Source organism: Stenella coeruleoalba (genome assembly GCF_951394435.1).
Source record: "Stenella coeruleoalba genome assembly, chromosome: 3".
Lineage (NCBI taxonomy): Eukaryota > Metazoa > Chordata > Mammalia > Artiodactyla > Delphinidae > Stenella > Stenella coeruleoalba.
In genome coordinates, this window is record NC_137148.1 from 61,392,281 (window position 1) to 61,416,833 (window position 24,553).

Consider the following 24,553-nt stretch of genomic DNA (forward strand, 5'->3'; position numbering starts at 1 on the left):
ACGAGAAAGAAAAATATGCCAAGATATCATTAAAAGTTTCTTCTACAAAAACAGACTTCAAATACTATACAGCCTGCTCATGCACAATAAAGGTAAAGTTACTGGAGAAATATTTTAAAATTTTCAGATACAGAATTTTGCTTCATTAGAATTTACCTAATTTTGGTGAGGCACTGGACAGCACTTAATTTAGGTTAATCAGCTGTAATTAACTGCTAAAATGTAAATAAAGTAAGAAAAGATTTTAAAAATTTCTTGTAAGTTTTAGATTTCCAATTTAATTCATAAGAAGAAAATGAATAAGAGGAGGAAATTTGGAATAAGCAGTTGGCTTGGGTCTCTTACAATTAAAACTGCTTCAAGAAACGCAATTACAGTTTTAAAAGTAAAACAGAGATCCTATTGATAGTAGTGAAATCATCCCAGAGCTAGATCATGAACTAACTTTGCAAGGCTCAAAACTCATAATAATGAAAAAAATATGGCTTCTGGTTAAGGCTCATAATATGAATACTCTGGATAACTTCAAAATATACAATAAACCAATCTTTTGTTTAGTACTTTGACTACCAACCTTGTAAAAATGCATGTTTGGTCATGGAACTCTAAATGCAACAACTGAGAAAAAGTGATAGAGCAGGCTGTATATTAGGAATAAAACATTTCCGTTTAAAAAATATTAATCTAATATGTACAACCTGTTAGAAGTATTCTTATTTAATATTATATACACTTTTCAAATATGCACATCTGTATAAAAATAGAACCAAATTTCTCATGTTTTTAATTATAATTTCTTCAGTTAAATCCCAGTTAATACATTTAATACATTTCTTGAGTCTTGAAATATATGCCCTGTGAAACGAGATATTAAGTGTGTAAATTCATTTTATTTAAAGTAGAAAAACAAGTTAAAGCTAGCATGTAATGATGCACACAGACATTTCTTAACTTTATTGGCATTTTAACTTCCCGAAGTTTGCACTGATAAAATCTGAGGAAAGTGATTTTTATTCTGATTTAGAATTTTCAGTTAATGAGTCATTTATAGGTATCTTCTGCAAAATAAGCTAAGCTCTTCCTAGAGTAGTATAACAAATAAATACATGTGTAAAGTTGAGAATTGAGACCTCTATTACCAAAGCAGCTGAAATCTAGAACTAAAAGGATGCTATTGAAGACTCTTTAAACCTGCGGTAAATTTGTCAGCATCAAGTCCCACATCAAAGAATGAACTTAGGAGGACAGAAAGCATGATACAGAAATGCCAAGAGACTTGCAAGGATTTACAAATACTCCATATAAACAAATTTTCAAATAGCTTTATTCAGAGTAGCCTTTCTGCTCTATTAAACATAGCAAACAGCTGCCAGATTTATTCAGACAAATAATCAACAACCATAGAAGTAAAATGGCAGAAGAAAAAGGAATTTTGGCAACATCTCCACAGAGGACCACAGCTGTTCTCCAAGCGCTCCTCTCTCACGTGATTACGGTTCTGTATGGCTAGTCAGGGAAAAAAATCCCTCAGTCACAGCAGAGCACAAAAAACTTGATCAAAATATCAAGTACATAATTCTAAACCAAAGTTGAGGAAGAGAAAAGATATATAATAATCTGCTGCTTTAGAAATACTTTAGCTGCACTTTTCAAAAAAAGGAATATCCCCTTAACAATAAATGTGCCAAGGCTTTATTCAGTCCCTATGTGCCACTCACCTGGGTTTGCTGAGCAGGTGTAAAGCAGAGAGGCAGGCTTTAGCCAGCAAAGGGTAAGAATAGCAAATGTAAGAATCAATTCAATTGGTCAATAGAAAAATAAAATCACATATATGACTTTCTATAGCAATAATCAACATCCAAGAAAAGTAAACTCAAAGATGGATTTAGTCATTCTTTTTTATCACTTAAAAATAAGGCAGAATAAAAGGTTACTATTAATTTACAGTCGTGTATGAGATTTTCTTTGTGAGATTCTTCTACAACAGGTCCTTCTGACATTGTGAATTGCAAAGGTTCATAGTTTAAAAAAAAAAAAAAGTCTCTGGCACTACATGATAGAGTGCCAGGAAGCAAGCCCTTCTCTTTAGGTGTAGATATTTGTGTATCCCTGTACTTTGTGAAAGCTTGACAGGTATGATTTAATGACCTCAAGATGAAGGGAATCTTTGATAACCCCCTCCAAAGGAAAAAATAGCCTAGATTCACATAAACTTTAAAACATTGTTGACTATACCATTTAAATATGTCCTAGTTTTTATAAATTCAATTCTTAAACACATAAAATGAGACAGTTGTTTTCCCTTATTCATACATGACAAAAATTGTTTTTATTAGAAAGTATGCCTAACTCTAGGGCAAGCCTAAGATATTAATGCTTTCATTATGCTGAAAATATTTTTTTTTTTGCTGCTTATTTTAAAATGTTTCAGCTCTGATATAGCCTGACAGCATAGCATTTCTTCAATACAGAATAAGGTCAAAAGAAAATGGAGGTATTTTAATGCTATAATTAGGATTTTATTTTGAAGGGTAGGGCACTCTAATGTGTACAGGGAAAAATATATTAGTAGAACACGAAAAACAGTTCTATAGTGAGAGGAAATACAGAAACATAACATGTATAGTGATGAGACTTTGCTAAGTCCCAAATTCCTGACATTTTCACTAATACAAAACACATGAATATATCATTAGATTGACAAACCAAAACTCCAAGATTTGAAAAGTTAATTAAGAATCAATTTATTATTTAAAAGACATATTAATCAATTTGCAAGTATGCCAGGAATGTAGACAAACATATACCTTTAGGGTTATTTGATAAACGCAAAGCATTAGCAAAAATTGGAAGACTGTGCATTGACATCTGTTAATGGCTATGTACATATGGTAATTTATTTTAGAGACCAGCCAGAGGAATGAGCACATGTTATTTGGGATGCCAATTTCTAGTAAATTGTAATAATCTCTCACCTTGCTCTTTCTTAAAATCTTTCTCTGACATGGCCACAGGTAAAAGCAGTTCTCCAACAGGAGGCTGAATATTAACACTGAAGCAATCATCCTTGGTACTAAGGAAAAAACACATTAAAGCTGACTAAATGCTTAATAAATAAACATTCTTCTTAATACTATGCAGTTAAATAGGTGCAATGAAAGCATACAGAGATCTGCTTGGCTTAAATATCACAGCTAAAAAAGGTTTGAAATATTTCTCAACACTATTTGCAGAGAAATACATCTGTTACCTGAACTAGAAAACGTATACATATATATATATATATTTTTTTAACAAAAATATGCAGTTATGGTAAATATGCCATTTGACATAGAACTTTTAAAAATAGGTAAGCAAGGGTATATATCCATTACTATCAGAGGAACACTTAATGCAGCTTATCTAGTAGAGAATATTTTATCTTCAATTTTGTAGTAAAAGTGTAGAAAATGGAGTGGCTTAGTCTTAAATAGTTAAGATATGTCTTTTAAGATATTAATTTTTAAGTAAAGAATAAAATGGAGTGACCATACTGTGTTAAGATATGTGTGAAAAAAATAATACCTCATCTGCAAACTTGCTTTCTTAAAACAAAACCCCTCATTTTCTAGTAGCATTATTCACTGACATTACTGAACATGTGGTGAAAGTTTTTCAAATTACAGGATATGAAGAATTTAGGAAAGGCAACTTTCTATTTTCATCATACAGAAAAACAATACTGAGTGCATTTATTTCATTTAAATCTCATGAAACTACTATCTTTATTAAAAAATTACTAAAACTGCTTTAAAATGTTTTAAAATTACAAGTTTGAAGTTAGGTTGATGAGTGTATCAGTTCGCAATGTGTTTGGCTGCAAAGAAGCAGAAAATCCAACTGACAATTTCTTGAGAGACGGGTGCTTATTGTTCAGTGTATAAGTAATCCTGTAAGTTACCAGTCAAAGGCTGGTTCAATGGCTTAAAGATGCTGTTAGGAACACAGGCTTCTCTAGCTTTCAACTCCACTAGCCCTAGTGTGTTGGTTCTTATCCTCATGGTTGCCAGATGGCTGCTGTATCTTTAGGTACCACTTTAACATTCCACTGAAGAAGGAAGAGTGATGATGGAAGAGTAGCGAATAATTGAGCCAACTGACAACTAACTGCATGATTTTTCCTACAATACATTCTTATGAAGACTGATCACATGGCTAAGATTCCTATTTCTGTACTACTTATTCTCATGTACTTCCTTGAAATAAATTTCCTATTAATTGAGGTAACAATACTGTAATATGCAGCATGACTATAAGCTGATCTCTTAAGGTGCAAAAGCCGATATAAAAAGCCATGTGAGGTAACCAGAATTCAATCAGATAGCATTTTAAACGTAGATGGAATTATATGATGCTGAGAATTTGAAATTGTGCAGAATTCTGTCAAGTTCAAAAGTCTTTAAGCTTTTAGACAGGTATAAGGAGCAAAATAAATGCAGAATCCAATCAAGTATTAAAAAAAAAAATTGAGCCAACTGAATCTGTTCCTTTTTATCAGGAAAGCAAAAGCTTTACTGAAAGTCCCAGGGAAGGAATTCTAGTTTTGTGTTAAAACTGGGTCTCATGGCCAGTGGGAAGATGGCTAGGGAGATGGGAATTGTGGATAAGAAACACCAAACATTAGGTTAAGAAAAATACTTTCTTGAAGGGTGGGGTAGGGACAAATACTAAAATATAAAACAAGAAAAGAAAATCCACTTTGATTTTATGCTATTATATACCATAAACTTTTAAGCTGCCTTATTTTTTTAAATGGAACAAGGTACAGACTAGACTAAAAAAAACCAAAGAATGTTTTGAATTATTCACACATGGATTGCCCAAGGCAAATCAATAAATCCAATTTATTTATTAATTCAATAAACATTTACTGAATACAAACTTGATCCCATGTACTGTGTGAGTGTCTGGGGATTTAAAGACAAGTAAGATTGGCCCTTGAAGTTCACAACTTTAGTGAGAGAGAAAGAGTTCAATTATAACAGAAAGGTAAGTGCTATGTTAGAGACATGTAGAAAGTATCATAGTCCAAGGAAGAGGGGCTAATTAATTCTGCAGGAGAGAGGTAGAGATAAGTTTACTTCCAAAAGGAGGGAGAGGAGCATTCTAGGGATTCTACACCTATGTTTTGGGAATGGTGAGCAGTGTGGTGTGTCAAAAGATGGGACTGGGGGCACACTGTAAGGAACAGCATACACAGCATGACCATTAGTCCCAGTTCTCCCATGGCAGTTGTCCTGGAATCTTGTTCAGTTAATGTCTCCTTTCACTCTCTGAAGTGTCCTGATTTGTATGACAAAGTGTATGATTTACTCTTATAACTCAGACAAAGGTGCTTCAAAGTTTCCTGGAAATAAAAAAAGGAAACTACCAGAGACTTCTGACATAGGAAAATAAATGACCCCATATGTATTTTATAAACTCTGCTGGCAGTGTGTAAAGGTGGAGTACAGGAGAAATCCAAGGCAGGTAAATCAGGAAGGAATCTAATTAACAGTCTAGGCAGGGGTTTTTAGCACTGTGTGTTTTACTTTAGTACATCATAACAATGATCCGAAGAGGTAGCTTCTGTTACCCCTAATTTATTAAGAGAAGTTAAACAACATGCCCAAGGCCACACAGCTAGTATGAAGAACTGAACACAGCAGCACTGGGATTTGAACCCAGGTCTATCCTACTCCAAAGTCAGCTATATAATGTCTGCTGCCATATATATATATTTTATTCCACTATACAAGGTTGCTTCCCTAGGGTGGGTAGCACTGAAAATGGGGGAGGTGCGGGTATTTTATAGTTAAAAGGGACAGATCTGGTGACGGATGGGAGGAAGAGACTTTGAACCGTCTAACGTGAATGACTGGGAGGATGACTTCCTCCACCGAAGAGGAGTTTTGGGGATTAAACAAAATGATTTGGATTTAATCATGTTTTACTTTGAGTACCACTGAGTTACCCAGGAAGAGATAGTTAGCAGATAATTGGAAATACAGATCATGAATCAGAAAAGAGGTCAGGGCAGTATATATGAGTTTGGAAGTAACCAGAATGGTACAGGGAAGGGCTGAAGCCTTGTAAGTAGATAAGATCATGTAGGAAAAAAGGATATACCAAGAAGAAGGATAAGGTGGAAAACTGGGGAAGCCCTACATGTAAGTAAAAACAGAAGTAGTGCAACTTGCAGAAGAGCCTGGAAAAGAGTGGCTGGGGAGAAAAGGTGTGTGTCAAATACTGCAGGGAGGAATAAAAAGAAGCACTTGTAAAAGCTAGAGGAAGAATGCAGAACGCAGTGAGTTGAAGGTGAATGGAAAAACTGGCAGGGAAAAACATGGGACAGAAAGCAGCAGAAGCTTCATGAGGACGTAGAGGCAAAAGAAAAATGCTTAAAGAAACTTGAGCATAATTAAAGGCTGGTGCAACACAAAGAAATAGGGTATGGTCTTAGAGGAGGTAAATGAGGTTGGGATTAAGAGCATAAGAACTAGGTGAATGGGTCAGCCCTGGAATGAAGGAGGATATTTCTTCCAAAAACAGCAGGGAAGGAGCTATTAAGATAGAAGTGTTGGGCTTCCCTGGTGGCGCAGTGGTTGACAGTCCGCCTGCTGATGCAGAGGACACGGGTTCGTGCCCCGGTCCGGGAAGATCCCACATGCCACGGAGCGGCTAGGCCAGTGAGCCATGGCCGCTGAGCCTGTGCGTCCGGAGTCTGTGCTCCGCAACGGGAGAGGCCACAACAGTGAGAGGCCCGCTTACCGCAAAACAAAACAAAACAAAACAACAAGATAGAAGTGTTGAGAGTAGGACACTTGAAGGATAAGACCAGGCTGATGTAATGGAAGGCTAAGTCACATTAAGAGAAATGTAAAGGCTGATAAAGGAGTAAATGGATAGGTATATATATCATGAACTAATTTAGTGTTAAATATAAAATTTTGGCTTCAAATAACTGGATAAATCAGTGTTCTCCAAAGTGGGAAAGGACAAGGCACTCCCCTGAAGTAGAAAATCCACTGATGGAAAAAACCCTATCAATTATGTTTATTTTTTTCTCATTCTATCTGAAGTTTTATATATATATATATATATATATATTTATATATATATTTTAGATGTTGGGGGTAGGAGTTTATTAATTAATTTATTTATTTTTGCTGTGTTGGGTCTTCGTTTCTGTGCAAGGGCTTTCTCTAGTTGTGGCAAGCGGGGGCCACTCTTCATTGCGGTGCGCGGGCCTCTCACTATTGCGGCCTCTCTTGTTGCAGAGCACAGGCTCCAGACGCACAGGCTCAGTAGTTGTGGCTCAAGGGCCTAGCTGCTCCGCGGCATGTAGGATCCTCCCAGACCAGGGCTCGAACCTGCGTCCCCTGCACTAGCAGGCAGACTCTCAACCACTGTGCCACCAGGGAAGCCCTGAAGTTCTATTTTTGTCTGTACATAATATCTTAGTACATACATGTTAGCACAGTGAGACACACACACAATACATATAGGGAGTGTGTAGTATAAATATTTTACTCAGATGTATACAATTTTAAAAGTTAGGGACCACTGGGTTAAATTACACATACTACACTATCTCTACTTATGTTTTCTTTTAGATTACGGGTGAAATGACCAGCCTTCTCCTTTCCAACACTCCTGAAAAGGATCCCATTTACCTCTTGGTTAAAGGTAGTTCTACAGCACTGATGCCCAGGGAGAAGGGTGTGAGAGCGGAGAAAAGAAGGGAAAGTAGACTTGCCTTCTAAGACATATATGAAAATCAAGGTGGATAAGCAGAAGGCTTAAGTTTGGGGGAAAAAGGTGATCCTGAAATGTCCCCACAGGCAACAACCCATGTGTTAAGAGATAAATATATACTATTCAACTTGACTGGGTATGTTTCACTTTTGTTACTTTTGGGTAATGCATGTTTTATTTTCTGTGGTTGGTGAAGTGATTAACATGTAATGCTGTATGAAAAACGAAGGATATAAGTTCATCCAAAATGGGTCTTATGAGACAAATGTAATAAAACTGGAATATTGCTGTGGCAGACACTACTTGTTGCTTACTCAGTATTTTTTTTTTTCCTTTTTCTTCTTTACTGATATAATCCTGATTTTGTTCAGGTAGACAATGTGCCCACCGGAACACTCTCTTCTCAGGCTCTTGTAGCTAAGACTGATCAAGTGACCTGGTTATGACCAATGAAGCCTGAACAGAAGTCTGCTGGGGACTCCTAGGAAAGTTTTGCTTTTCTTTTTTTTTTTAGTATTTCTTTTTATTTTTTGGCTGTGTTGGGTCTTAGTTGCAGCACGCGGGATCTTACGTTGCAGTGCACAGGTTCTTTGTTGCAGCGCAGGCTTCTCTCTAGTTGTGGCATGTGGGCTCTGTAGCTGTGGCACGTGGGCTCTGTAGTTGCGGCACACGGCTCTCTAGTTGTGGCACATGGGTTCAGTTGCCCTGCGGCACGTGGGATTTTAGTTCTCCGACCAGGGATTGAACCCGTTGTCCCCTGCATTGGAAGGCGGATTCTAAACCACTGGACCACCAGGGAAGTCCCAAGTTTTGCTTTTCTGACACAGATGTGGCTCCTCCCTTCATGTCACTTCTTACCTTTTTTTTTGGCCTAGAATGCAGATAGAATCCTGGAAGTAGAGAAGCCATCTTGTGACCCCAAGGATGACTGGCATATGCTAATGAAATTAGCTCATGGAACAAAAAGTTGGAAAGACCTTATACCAAAAGACATTGTGGAGCTACTCCAGCTGCTCTTAACTGCTGTCCTGTGTTCTTCTCGTACCAGGAGAATAATAAATAAACCCCTATTTGGTGAAGTCACCACAGTTGGGTTTCTGTTACACACAACTGAATGCAAAATCTAATTAATATACATAACATACTGCATAAGGCAGTCTCAGCTTCTAAGCAAGGTTTGGCTTAGCGGGGAGTAAGATGGAATGTTTCCTCTTTATTTTGGGGAAAATTTACTTTTATTTATATTAGTGTTCTAGGATGCTCTCCATAGTTTTCACGCGCCTCCTTTTAAATATTTTGCCCTTTTATTGTTCGTTTCTCTCTCTTCTTTTCTTTTGTCCCGCTCTTTTTCCTTTCATCTTCTTTGGTTGAACATGGGGCTAAACACAGCTATCTTGACATGGATAGGGGAATGTTGAAAATGAGTAATGATAGATGTAAATTTAACAGAATTAACAGTTTACCAGATCAACAAACTACTATTATTAGGCAGCTCTAAATAGCCTAATTACATGGGATCAGATGGTGTAACAGTTTAATGTAAGACAAGATTCTACCTGTTTTATATTTAACTGTAATGCATATACTTGTACTACATATAATCTCATTCCACAGACTCCTTGATCCAAACTGGTAAATTTTCTAGGTAAGAAATGTGCAAGTAGTCTAACCATTGTGAGACTCAAATTTCCTTATCTATGAAGTGAGAAAAATGACACCCTTGTGGGCTCGTTTTAACGATTAAATGAAATAACATAACCCAGTACAGTGCTTAATGCATAACTGATACTCAAAACCTACATCCATAATAGGGATGTATCATAATTTATTTAAGCATTCCCCCATCAATCCTCATTTGCAAATTTTCTCTATTACAAACAATGTTTACTTAATAACCTTGGATAGATCTATTTCTTCAGCACAAGCACCAATATCTCCCCAAGCTTGCCACCCTAAAAATGAAATCACTAAGTTGAAGAGTATGAATAATCAGCATTTGAAAAATACTGCCAAACTGACCTAAAAAACGTGGTGCCAACTTGAAGTTCCACAAACAGTAAATAAGAATACACATTTTTCTGTAACTTCCGTGTCATATATTAAAATTTTAAAATTTTGCAAATCTGATGGATGAAAATTTTTTTATTTCCCTATTACCAATGTTGTATATGTTATTGTTATAGATCATTTGCATTTCTTTTCTTGTTAATGAACTATTCTCAACCTTTCTCCACTTTTATATTAGATTCCTTTTTATTGATTGCAAGAGTTCTTTATATATTCTGGTTACTAAACTTCTGTCTGCTAAATATGCTGTAATACTTTCTGTCTCTCATGTGTTATGGTATCTATTTTTTTCTTCTTTGTAGAGAAGTTTAAAATTTTAAATAATCAAACCTGTCAATTTTTCACTATATCTTTCTGGATATTGTGTCTTGCTTGACTTTTGCCCCCAAAGAGTATAAAAATATTTGTTTATATTATTTCTAAACAATTTTATAGTTTCTATAATTAAACCATAAATCCATCTGGAATTTATTTTGGAGTAATCTGTGGGAGGAAGGTATCTTTGGTTTTTTCCCGATAATGGTTCTCACATCATTTACTGACTGGTCCATTCTTTCCCCAGTGATATGAAATGTCAGCTTTATGATATACAAAATTTCTAAATTCTCTGTTTTGTTTTACTGATTCCTTTGACAATAGCCAATTACACTGAATAAAAATATTCTTGTGACTTTGAAGAATATCTTGAAGTTATTATTGAAAAAGGCTTTTCTCATTAAATTTTTGTTTTGACTTTTCTTGGACATTCTTTTTTCCAGTTGAATTTTAGAAATTTGTCAAGTTCCTTGAAAAGGCTTACTGGAACTTAGCATTGAATCAAACTGAATTTGAAGATTAACCTGAAGGAGAGTACTCTCTCCCATTTAAGAACATAGTATACTTATTACATTATTTATATCTTCTTTTTATGGCCTTCAGGAAAGTTTCAGGTTTTTTTAAAAAAATTTCCCACATCGGTATCATATATTTGTTAATTTATTCCTTTCGTTGTTCTTGTAAAAAGAATAATTTTATTCATAATGTCTTAAAATTGGTCAGTCCTACCATACAGAAATGTTAATGATTTTCACATAATGATCTGCACCTAAACAGTATCCTATTTATTAGCTTAAATAATAGATTTTCTATTGATTCTAAGACTTTGTGGGTTGGCAATTATATACTGAATAAAAATAATAATTTTGTATCTTTCTTTCTAGGATTTATACCTCTAACTATTTTTACTTGTCTTTTTGTATTGGCTAGAACTTCCATAAAAATGTGAAATAGTGTTGAAAGAGGGTAACCTTCTCTTGCTTTTCTGACTTAAAAGAGAATGCTTCTGATATTTCATGTGGTGGTAGGTAACTTGTATGTCTGATAATAAACACACACACACACAAATTTTATTTTGTAATTCTCCATTTTTCTGTGCCATCCTCTTTAAGGTGGGGTTCTTATAAATAGTATATATTGAATTGTGCTTTTTACATGTTCAGTATCACTGGAATTTAACTTATTGACATGAATTCTGATAACTAGTATGTGTGGCCCCTTCTAGTCATCTTATTTTGTTTTCTATTTACCATGCTTTTTTCCTTTTCCTGCTTTGTTAAACTGGTCAAGTTTTAAGCACTCCGTTTCTTCTTCCCTTTAGTCATTTGGAGGTTATAATACATCATATTTCCCTTAATTTAGAGGTTAGCTTTAACATTTTAAACCATATTTAAACTCCTTTTAGCCATCAATCAATCCTCTTGTCATGCATGACAAGAACACCATCATTCCTCATACTTGTCCACATCGAGATTTTGGTTCCAGGTTATTAAAATTTATTTTTTACATTAGGGGTGAACAATTATTTTTACACATTGACAGATTTTACAGGTTGAATTATCTGTCTACTTTTTATTCTGTTTTTCTCTGTCACAAAATAAAAAAAATTTTTTTTAACTATAGTATATCTTTGAGTAATCCTTTCAAGAAAGGGTCATTGGTGGGTAAACTGATGGAATCTTTGCTTGTCTGAAAAATGTCTATTTCGTTTCCACCAAATTTTAAAGATTATGTCCCTTGCCTTCTGGCCACCAGAACTGATGACAATACTGATGAGGAATCTGATTCCATTCACATTCTTGTTCATTTTTAGGTAAGCTGCTTTTCTTCACCTCTCTGGAAGATACTAGAGTAGTTTTCTCCTTATTAAAAATTCTACCAGAAACAACAAATAACCTACAAGGGAATCCCCATAAGGTTGTCAGCTGATTTTTCAGCAGAAACTTTGCAGGCCAGAAGGGAATGGCAGGACATATTTAAAGTGATGAAAGGGAAAAACTTACAACCAAGATTACTCTACCCAGCAAGGATCTCATTCAGAATCCGCAGAGAAATCAAAAGCTTTACAGACAAGCAAAAGCTAAGAGAATTCAGAAACATCATTACAACACATGCTAAAGGAGCTTCCTCAGGCGGGAAACACAGAAAAGAAAAAGACCTACAAAAACAAACCCAATACAATTAAGAAAATGGTAATAGGAACATACATATCTATAATTACCTTAAATGTAAATGGATTAAATGCTCCAACCAAAAGACATAGACTGACTGAATGGATACAAAAACAAGACCTGTATATATGCTGTCTACAAGAGACAAACTTCAGACGTAGGGACACATACAGAATGAAAGTGAGGGGATGGAAAAAGATATTCCATGCAAAGAGGAATCAAAAGAAAGCTGGAGTAGCAATACTCATATCAGACAAGACAGACTTTAAAATAAAGACTATTACAAGAGACAAGGAAGGACACTACATAATGATCAAGGGATCAATCCGAGAAGAATATAAAACAACTGTAAATATCTACGCACCTAACATAGGAGCACCTCAATACATAACGCAAATATTAACAGCCATAAAAGGAGAAATCGACAGCAGCACAATAACAGTGGAGGACTTTAACACCCCACTTACACCAATGGACAGATCATCCAAAATGAAAATAAAAAAGGAAACACAAGCTTTAAATGACACAACAGACCAAACAGACTTAATTGGTATTTACAGGACATTCCACCCGAAAGTGGCAGAATACACTTTCTTCTCAAGTGCTCACGGAACATTCTCCAGGGTAGATCACATCTTGGGTCACAAATCAAGCCTCCGTAAATGTAAGAAAATTGAAATCGTAGCAAGCAACTTTTCCGACCACAATGCTACGAGATTAGAAATCAATTACAGGAAAAAAACTGTAAAAATACAAACACATGGCGGCTAAACAATATGTTACTAAATAACCAAGAGATCACTGAAGAAATCAAAGAGGAAGTCAAAAAATACCTAGAAACAAATGACAATGAAAACACGATGACCCAAAGCCTATAGGATGCAGCAAAAGCCATCCTAAGATGGAAGTTTATAGCAATACAATCCTACCTCAAAGAAACAAGAAACATCTCAAATGAACAACCTAATGTTAAACCTAAAGCAACTAGAGAAAGAAGAAAAAACAAAACCCAAAGTCAGTAGGAGGAAAGAAATCATAAAAGATCAGAGCAGAAATAAATGAAACAGAAACAAAGAAAACAATGGTAATAATAAAACTAGAAGCTGGTTCTTTGAGAAGATAAACAAAATTATAAACCTTTAGCCAGACCCATCAAAAATAAAAGGGAGAGGACTCAAATCAGTAACATTAGAAATGAAAAAGGAGAAGTCACAACTGACACCATAGAAATACAAAGGATCATGACTACTACAAGCAACTATATCCCAATAAAATGGACAACCTGGATGAGATGGACAAATTCTTAGAAAAGTACAACCTTTCAAGGCTGGATCAAGAAGAAATAGAAAATATGAACAGATCAATTGCAAGTAATGAAACTGAAACTGTGATTAAAATCTTCCAACAAACAGAAGTCCAGGACCAGATGGCTTCACAGGTGAACTCTATCAAACATTTAGAGAACAGCTAACACCCATACTTCTCAAACTCTTCCAAAGAATTGCCGAGGATGGAACACTCTCAAACTCATTCTACGAGGCTACCATCACCCTGATACCAAAACCAGACAAAGATATCACAAAAAAAGAAAATTACACGCCAATATGACTGATGAATATAGATGCAAAAATCCTCAACAAAATACTAGCAAACAGAATCCAACAACACATTAAAAGGATCATACACCATGATCAAGTGGGATTTATCCCAGGGATGCAAGGATTCTTCAATACACACAAATCAATCAACGTGATACACCATATTAACAAATGGAAGAATAAAAACCATACAATCATCTCAAGAGATGTAGAAAAAGCTTTTGACAAAATTCAACAGTTTTATGACAAAAACTCTCCAGAAAGTGGGCATAGAGGGAACCTACCTCAACATAATAAAGGCCATATACGACAAACCCACAGCAAACATCATTCTCAATGGTGAAAAACTGAAAGCATTTCCTCTAAGATCAGGACCAGACAAGGATGTCCACTCTCGCCACTATTATTCAACAGAGTTTTGGAAGTCCTAGCCACAACAATCAGAGAAGAAAAATAAATAAAAGGAATACAAATTGGAAAAGAAGAAGTAAAACTGTCACTGTTTGGAGATGATATAATACTATATATAGATAGTCCTAAAGATGTCACCAGAAAATTATTAGAGCTAATCAATGAATTTGGTAAAGTTGCAGGATACAAAATTAACGCACAGAAATCTCTTGCATTCCTATACACTAAGAACGAAAGATCAGAAAGAGAAATTAAGGAAACAATCCCATTCACCACTGCAACAGAAAGAATACCTAGGAATAAACCTACCTAAGGAGGTAAAAGCCCTGTACTCAGAAAACTATAAGACACTGATGAAAGAAATCAAAGATGACAGAAACAGATGGAGAGAAATACCATGTTCTTGGATTGGAAGAATCAGTATTGTGAAAATGACTATACTACCCAAAGCAATCTATAGGTTCAATGCAATCCCTATCAAACTACCAATGGCATTTTTTACAGAGCTAGAAGAAAAAATCCAAAAATTTGTATGGAGACACAAAAGACCCCGAATAGCCAAAGCAATCTTGAGGGGAATAAAATGGAGCTGGAGGAATCAGACTCCCTGACTTCAGACTATACTGCAAAGCTATAGTAATCAAGACAATATGGTACTGGCACAAAAACAAAAATATAGATCAGTGGAACAGGACAGAGAGCCCAGAGATAAACCCACACACCTATGGTCACCTGATCTATGACAAAGGAGGCAAAAATATAGAATGCAGAAAAGACAGCCTCTTCAATAAGTGGTGCTGGGGAAACTGGACAGCTACATGTAGAAGAATGAAATTAGAATACTCCCTAACACCATACACAAAAATAAATTCAAAATGGATTAGAGACCTAAATGTAAGACCAGACACTATAAAACTCTTAGAGGAAAACACAGGCAGAACACTCTTTGACATAAATCACAGCAACATCTTTTTTGACCACCTCCTAAAGTAATGAAAATTAAAACAAAAATAAAGAAATGGGACCTAATGAAACTTAAAACTTTTGCACAGCTAAGGAAACCATAAACAAGATGAAAAGACAACCCTTAGAATGGGAGAAAATATCTGCAAATGAAGCAACTGACAAAGGATTAATCTCCAAAATGTACAAGCAGCTCATAAGCTCAATATCAAAAAAACAAACAACCCAATCCAAAAATGGGCAGAAGACCTAAACAGACATTTCTCCAAAGAAGATATATAGATTGCCAACAAACACATGAAAAGATGCTCAACATCACTAATCATTAGAGAAATGCAAATCAAAACTATAATGAGGTATCACCTCACACCAGTCAGAATGGCCATCATCAAAAAATCTACGAACAATAAATGCTGGAGGAGGTGTGGAGAAAAGGGAACCCTCAAACATTGTTGGTGGGAATGTAAATTGATACAGCCACTACGGAAAACAGCATGGAGTTTCCTTAAAAAACTAAAAACAGAACTACCATATGACCCAACAATCCCACTACTGGGCATATACCCAGAGAAAACCGTAATTCAAAAAAACACATGCATGCCAATGTTCATAGCAGCACTATTTACAATAGCCAGGACACGGAAGCAACCTAAATGTCCATCAACAGAGGAATAGATAAAGAAGATGTGGTACATATATATAATGGAATATTACTCAGCCATAAAAAGGAATGAAATGGGGTCATTTGTAGAGACGTGGATGGACCTAGAGAGTGTCATACAGAGTGAGTCAGTAAGTCAGAAAGAGTAAAGCAATTATTGTATAATAACGCATATATGTGGAATCTAGAAAAATGGTATAGATGATCTTATATTCAAAGCAGAAATAGAGACACAGACGTAGAGAACAAATGTACGGATACCAAGGGGGAAAGGGGTGGGGTGGGAGGAATTGGGAGACTGGGATTGACACATATACATTACTGATGGGAACATACTGTATAGCACAGAGAACTCTACCTAATGCACTGTGGTAAGCTAATTGGGAGGGAAGTCCAAAATGGAGGGGATAATAATTGTATGTGTACGGCTGATTCATTTTGTTGTGCACTGAAGGGTAACACAACATTGTAAAGCAACCATACTCCAATAAAAATTACTTTAGGGCTTCCCTGGTGGCGCAGTGGTTGAGAGTCTGCCTGCCGATGCAGGGGACACGGGTTCGTGCCCCGGTCCGGGAAGATCCCACATGCCGCAGAGCGGCTGGGCCCGTGAGCCATGGCCGCTGGGCCCGCGCGTCCGGAGCCTGTGCTCCGCAACGGGAGAGGCCACAACAGTGAGAGGCCCACGTACCGCAAAAAAAAAAAAAAAAAAAAAAATTAAAAATGCAAAAATTAAAAAAATATTAAAAAACAATAAAAATTCTACCAGGATGTGGCCTTTTTGCTAGTTGTTCACATTCACTCTGTTTGGCCTTTGATGGATCCTTTCAATCTGAAGGTGTGTACATTTCTTTTGCTTGGGAAAATTTTCTCCTATAATTTATTTAATTATTTCTTTTCTCCATTGTCTCTCTTCTTTCCTTCTAGATCTTCTATTAGATGAATTGATTCTTTTATTTTTAAAGAGGAAGCATCATTTTTTTAAAAATTAATTAATTAGTTAATTAATTTCTGGCTGCATTGGGTCTTTGTTGCTACATGCGGGCTTTCTCTAGTTGTGGTGAGCGGGGCTACTCTTCATTAAGGTACGTGGGCTTCTCATTGCGGTGGCTTCTCTTGTTGTGGAGCATGGGCTCTAGGCACAGGGGCTTCAGTAGTTGTGGCACACAGGCTAAGTAGTTGTGGCTTGCGGGCTCTGGAGCGCAGGCTCAGTAGTTGTGGTGCACGGGCTTAGTTGCTCTGCGGCATGTGGGATCCTCCCGGTCCAGGGATTGAACCCGTGTCCCCTGCATTGGCAGGCGGATTATTAACCATTGCGCCACCAGGGAAGTCCCAGATGAACTGATTCTTTTAACTTTTGTTTTCATATTTTCCATCTTTGTCCTTTTGTCTTCTATTCTAGTTGATTTCATTGACTCCCTCTTATGGAACACTAAATCAGGCTTCAGCTGTGTCCAGTCTATCATCCACCTACTGAGTCCTTTTGGCTTTTTGTGTTTTTAGATCTCCAAGAATATATTTTAAATTGTCTAATTACTCCTTCTCAAATAAGCAGTATATTCTTTTTTTGTTTTATGGATTTTATAGCTTTAATAGGATAGTAAGCACAGCAGCAACAATCACTTGTGAATATTTACTATAGACCGTGTATCTTTCTAACTTTTTTTTTTTTTTTTTTTTTTTTTGCGGTACGCGGGCCTCTCTCTGTTGTGGCCTCTCCCGTTACGGAGCACAGGCTCCGGACGCGCAGTCTCAGCGGCCATGGCTCACGGGCCTAGCTGCTCCGTGGCATGTGGGATCTTCCCGGACCGGGGCAATAACCCGTGTCCCCTGCATTGGCAGGCGGACTCTCAACCACTCCGCCACCAGGGAAGCCCAGCAGTAAATTCTTGCTTTACAGATATAGTTCTCTTGAATCAGATATTAGTTGTAATTTTTAAAGATATCTCTTTTCTTTCTCAAATTGCTCCCTTCACAATTGGTAAGTCTTTGTAAGTCATTTTGAGCTTTCCCTTTCAAATTGAGGCTTTCCCTTAAAACTCTGGTCATCCTAAGCTGTCTCTTTATATTTATAATGAAGGACCAGGTTAATTAACAAACAAAGCAAGTTCTGATGCATATTAGCTATAAGATTTTGGGCAAGTTTTCTTCCTGTGCCTTAGTTTACTCACCTCTAAAATGGAATAATAATAATACTCACCTCATAGGCATGTTTTGAGAATTAAGTAAACTAACACACACAATGCAGTGTTTAGAACAGTGCCTAGCACACAGCTACTGCTCAATACATGTTAGTGAGTGTTATTTCTATGGGTCTCCTCTCCCCTGGTGGGCTGGCTGGAGTTTTCTTAAGTGGGTGAGACATGACTGGTTATGGTCATGAAGTTGGGAGGCAGGCAGGCAATGGCCTTATCTCTTCACCAACAGATGTAAGATTGGCTTTACCCTAGTGGTAGGCGACTTGAGAATATCATTCTCTTGGGTAGAACTGCATTTCATCTCATCTCTGACCATCCGGCCTCCTTCCTATAAACTCAACCCCCGCTGTTCTCTTAGGGCACATCCTCACCAAAAGTCCTTCCCAGGCAAGTAGTTGTTCACTTTCTTTACAGGGTAATTTTTAGGTCTCTGATTAAATGTGTATGCTGCCTGCTGCTAGGGGCAAGGTTGGGGAAATGCAGGTTGGAAGTCATTCTTTAATTTCCTAATACTGTCTTACCCTAACTTTTCTTTTTGCTAGTTCACTTTGTTTGATATTCTGCCAGACTTGTTCTTACCATTATAGTAGTTTTCTCCCATGAGTGTTTTGCTCTGTGGTTTTTATTTTCTCTGTTATTGTTTATCTGCTCCCATTTGCTTTCTAACTGGCAATAATTCTTCATAATTTCTGGTCAGCTAATAGCACTCTTTCTCTTTTTAGTGCTCATTTTCTATTAAAGAATGTATTTTCTGTCTTTTTAATGGATTTCGGGCAAAAAGAGGGGCGGATGTTAGTGCTCAGTCCTCTAACTTGAGCCAAGCCATATAATTTTTCATACTAGTTAATACATTAATATCTGCTAATCACAAGGATGAGACCTGTTTATGTACTGCATCTACTTTTAGAGATACATTTATGTATATTATACATATTTTCAATCTCAATAAACTTAATCAAGGACTTAATTTGATGACCATTTAAAATGCAAAGCAAAAAAAGAGACATTAATACTTATCAAGTGTCCATATAACTACATAGTCACATATAATAGCTTTATCTATCTATATATGCATCACATAACTATAATAATACAGAGAATTAATCTAGAAGCTAAAGTAGGATCATTTTACTCTGGTTCCTTTTCTTTTAATAAATAGAAGTGTACCTGAAAGGCTCACAGTCCATGTTCTCAGCATTTCTGAAGGCTTCCTATCAAATATGCTCTTATTACCCATAATTTTATGTATTGATTTGTATAATGTATTTTGAGGAAAAAATTCAATATCGGCCATTCTTGCTTTTTTTTCCTTTTTATTGAACTACCAAAACTAATACAGCTCATCACTAAGGAAAAAGTGCTATTTACTATGCAAAAGGCACAGTCAGTGACTGGCATCTAAGACCAATTGATCAACCCATTACCACTATCTCCCTACCCCCACTAGCACTACTATGAATCTATTGATTTAAACACTGTTGATCGGTTTCCATTTTCTGATTTTGGGCAGGTCAATTAAGAAAGTGAGTAATTGTGATTACACTGCTTCAGGATCAATTACAGTTGATGCAAGACAAAGTGTTCTTTTTGGAACACACACAAGAATAATTTTTGATTTAGTGTGCATATGTGCTTAATAAAAATCTAAAATATATAACTAATTTATACCTTCACAACAGAAAAACATATTAGTGTAAATGCTTATAATAGCTAAGGCTATTTTCTATCTAAAATAAATTCATCACTTTCCTAAAATTAGTTTAAGAGAAACTGAGAAAAAACTGTTTATATACACTTCCCAACATAAGTTAAAAATCAAACATTACCTAAATATTTATCCTAAAGGGACTTAGTTAATTGTGAAAGACAAGACGCAAATCTTGTGTAATGGACTAAAGAGAAAATCTTTGTAATGAGAAAACCTTTTTTAAAACCCTTCATTGCATAGAAATATAAAAGGTTTTTTATACAAATTGAAAAGAAAGAAGAATTTTTTTAGTTCTTAATCTTGCCCTAACTTAGTGCATAAGCTTTGTCATTGGACTCACATTGTCGAAATCATTAAAATGAATATACCTCTGGTGTTGGAGGTAAATCTATTTAGAATGATGTTACTCATAGTCTTGTGCTCAGTAATATCGATCTGTGTTGTTTGTCTAATAGAAAAATAATAAACAATTACTAGGCAATGTGGGGAAAAGTAATCAGTTTTTATATATCACTAATATAGTAGACCTCCCAAAACATAAAGGTGATGATCTGCATAAAATCAATGTGTTATGCTACATTGCTTATATTCATCATTGCAGGTTCTCAGCAATAAATGGTATAATATTAGGCCTGAATTACTGGTAAACTGAAAAGGTATATGAAAAAGAAAGGTTCACTATATTCAACCTATAAACTTAATTAAAAGTGACTATTTCCTAAACCTGGAGATTTTTATCATAAAAAATTCTGTTAGAAGCTAGCTAAAATTTAGATAAATAAAATGCCTCAATTCTTTTCAGAATAAGAACAACTTCAAATCAAAATAACACATCATATCTTAGATCAGAAAAATACAAAAGAAATGAGTTCAAAGATAATTCTTAAAGATGCATGAATATAGCTTTGCATTAGGTTTGCTAATAGTTTCTGGATTTCATCAGAAATGTATAAACATTATATAAAACAATAACAATGATAAAACACAATTCTAGAAAAGCTCTTTTGAATAGTATTCACCTATGAAACCTTTGCCAACTGATAAATGTTCTCTTTTGAATTTTATCAAAAGCAGTTTGTAAATTAAAGTAAAAATCTATGAAAAATCTATGAGTTTCTGGTACTGACAGAATCAATAATTCTCCACTTAAGAGGCTCGAGGTAACATATAAAATGTTTCAAAAGATATCTTCTCTGGGCTAGCCAACAATATTATTAAAGTTTTTAATTTCTCCTGAGTTTTCCTCATGAATTTTATCATAAATTTTCCACTAGCACAGAGATAAGCAAAAAAAAAAAAAAAAAAAATTAGCAGTAGCTTCTCACTTTAGCCAACAAACTGTGAAGTTCAACCACATATGGTAGACTGTAATGGCTATCTGTGTAACAAATACTAAAAACATATATTGCACATAATTTGTCCATGGCAGTCTAAACATTACCAAAGAAAAGCATGTTTGTGTAAATGTTTTGTCTCTCAAAGAAAAAGCTGCTGAAAGCCTTGATTTTAATCTGCTATTGTTTATAGTAATATGAAATATAGATGAACAATTGAACTTACCACAACTGGAAACTGGCAGTCTGAGTGGAATCACAAAAGTCAATACCCATTGAAACAGTAATGGATCCCTCAGGCTCAAGAGATTCTAGGAGATAAGATAATTTAGACATGGAAACACAGAGGATGTGAAAAAGACTAAACACTAAAATCTTATGTAATGTTTGTAGTTTGGTTAAAACAGTCAAATTTAATGATGGCTTGTAAGAATAATTTCAAACTAAGAGTATTAAAGCAAATTATAAAGTAATTTCACTTGAAGCCTCTTTTTCACAACTTAATTCTGTCCATACTTCAATGAACACATTATATCTATTTGTTTCAGAAATACACCTCATCCTGAGAAATTTCATGTTTTACAATATTGTCTTTATAGGCATTGAAGGTGAGAAGGAAATAAATGTTTTCCTGTTTGGAACAACTGTAACAGACTCTGGGTGCTTTTAAGAGATTGTGTACTTGAAACTATGGAATATTTACTCTAGATATAAAAAGAAAATTTTCAACAATGTTCTAAATTTCCACTGGGGAAAAAATCCAAAATTTAAAACATGCAAATTAAAGCAAAACTGGAAGAAGAAATTAATTTGTTGTCCTCAGATATTAACCAAGACAACTGGCATTATAGGAACCCCAAACAATAAGTCTAACTGCATTAGTCAAAAAATTACTGGAAGAAAATTTAATAGCAGATTAGATTATCTTGAAAAAAATAAATAATAAAGTGACATTTCATAGATTTGTAATTTCTGAAGCTTCATCTACCAACTAATCAAGTGTGGGAAATAACTGTTTCAATATACAATACTGGTGTTTTTTCAGTTGGTAATGATAAAACTCAAGATAAACAATAACACCATTTTATTCTGCTTATGATTCCAGAGTCAAAGTGTAACGCTGTACATTAGAATGAGGGATCTAAAACATATACCTATTAAGTATAAATATTTATGTATATTTATTATATTTAAAAAGAAACCATTCACTTTTGATTTCTACTTTGCTTAAAGTCTCTAGTATAACTGCAGTTGTATTGTAGTTTTATATTTAGTTTTATCTCTTCTGCATATATATTATTAGATGTAGTTATATTTTAGCAAGCACATACTAATCCAGTAGACTGTGATTATTCTAGGGCTTATTGATAGGTATAATTTGCCATTTAATGCTAACCATTACAGAAATGATGGTATAGATAGGACAAAAGAACAATTCAATAAGCTTAAGATACTAAGTATTTTTATATCTCAAAGGCTCAGTGAAGATTAGGCATTATAAGAAGGTATTTGTTTGATGCTGATTTTTAAAGTGTTATTGGTTTGCTTGCTAATTTATTAGTTGGTTTGCTGATTCCAGTTTGAATTTAATTTGTTTATAAAACTAACATTTACCAGGATGGCATGTTAAGTACCAGAAGACTTGCTACCTAATCTTCGGCAAACAAGCTTTATTGTAAATTACCATAATAATAGTTTTCTTGCATTTCTCCTAAAGCTACACCTCATCAGTTCATAGTTTTGTCAGTCACATTGCTCAAAACTGTTCTTCAGTGAATCCTTGATGTTTTCTTCTGTGCCACAGATATACTGGGGTTTGGTCTTATTTGCAGCTGACACCACATTGGTAGTAGATGCTGTCATCTCCAAAGCATGATGGCATTCGGAACTTAGATCTCTCTACATCACGTATCCCCATATTTCATTTGACAAAGTGACGGTTCTCAAGATGCCTTGATGATGGCACTGTCTGACACAGTTTCATAACTTCCTCAGTCTTAAGATAATTAACTGTGAGCTTAGTGCCATACTAATTCTGAAGGATAGTTCATGATCAACGGTATGTTTTATTATATGAATGCTTTAAGAGCAAAGTGATCAGCATAAAATTATTCATATGATAGATTTTTATATTTGAAGCTTACTACATTGGAAAAGTTTATTCAATCGCGTGTCTGTAGTTGAATACTGCGTCTGGATCATTGCAATATACAAGAGAGGGTTATGCAGAAATGGCTGAAAAACACTGGCTCTATTACACTGCACCATTAATAATGAAAAATTAAATCACACAAGATGCCATCTACTTTGATTTGACAGTTGTACAGTAACTAGTGAAATCTTAGCTGAACTCAAACTTGTCAATTGTTAACATAAAGTCACTGAATATAGTGCAGAGACCCTAAGGCTACTCTTTGAGTGAGTGAGTGAGTGAGTGTGTGTGTGTGTGTGTGTGTGTTTTAAACCTCTTGTGTACATGTGCCTGATCTCTTTGGGGAAAAATGGCACTTTATTCCTAATATTCTTGCAAGGAATCCAGTTTCATGCAAAATCCTGACAAAAGTCATCTCATATTATAGAGAAAAAAGAGAACAGATTGGTGACAAATAAGAAAGCCGCCGGACTCCTTAACATATGCATATGTACTTATTAAATAAAACAAATATCTTACTTCCCTTATTTCACAAAAAATGAAAATGCAGTATCTGTTATTTGTTGCATTCCTATGATTTTTTTTGGACTAATTAAGATATTTCATACTCTGAACTCTACTGTTACCTATTGACGAAAGAGACTAAGTGGTATTACATACAAATTACTGCATGGGAAAGAATTCTGTATCTTGAGGGTATTCAATAAATGGCAACAGAACAAACGAAACACTACAAAAACTTTGCCCAAGAAAAGAAAAGGAAAGAAAGCCTATTACTAGTACTGAGGCAATGGCATATATCGATATTTTATTTTGGTGTAAAGGCCATATTATGAAATTTATTATACTTATTTCTTCTATTCTACATAGGCCAACAAAAGGTCAACTCATCAACTCATTATGCCAGCTCAAAGAAATGATAACACTGTTCTACTGTTTTAACCTTTGGATAACATTTTCAACCTTCAGACAATGCATATATCAGCTGCGTGACACTTTTTAAACTAAATTAATTTTTTAACTAGGTAAAAAAAGCTGGATTTCAAGCAGTAAAAAAGAATACAAATTGGGATATTCTTTAATTCCTTAGCAATATACTAACTTCATAAAATAATTCAATAAAAATCAGGCACTATAGTCTTTAAATAGTGTGTCTTAATTACCAAATTATTTTTCAAAGAGGGTATTACATGGGTTCT

The 24,553-nt window shown here is 35.1% G+C and overlaps 1 protein-coding gene across 5 annotated transcripts in view; it reads right to left on the bottom strand.

Moving 5' to 3' along the window:
* The window catches only part of AP3B1 (adaptor related protein complex 3 subunit beta 1), a 274,658-nt gene that overhangs the window by 14,068 nt on the left and 236,037 nt on the right, over positions 1–24,553 (bottom strand). For 4 of the 5 annotated variants that reach the window (XM_079916789.1, XM_079916785.1, XM_079916787.1 and 1 more), the window contains exons 24-25: positions 21,429–21,513; positions 2,976–3,073 (exon numbers count right to left, since the gene is read on the bottom strand). In XM_079916789.1, the coding sequence (XP_079772915.1) occupies positions 2,976–3,073; positions 21,429–21,513 (183 nt within the window). Of the gene's footprint in view, positions 1–1,360; positions 1,507–2,975; positions 3,074–21,428; positions 21,514–24,553 lie in introns of those variants that run through there. The other variant, XM_079916788.1, reaches the window with a different exon arrangement.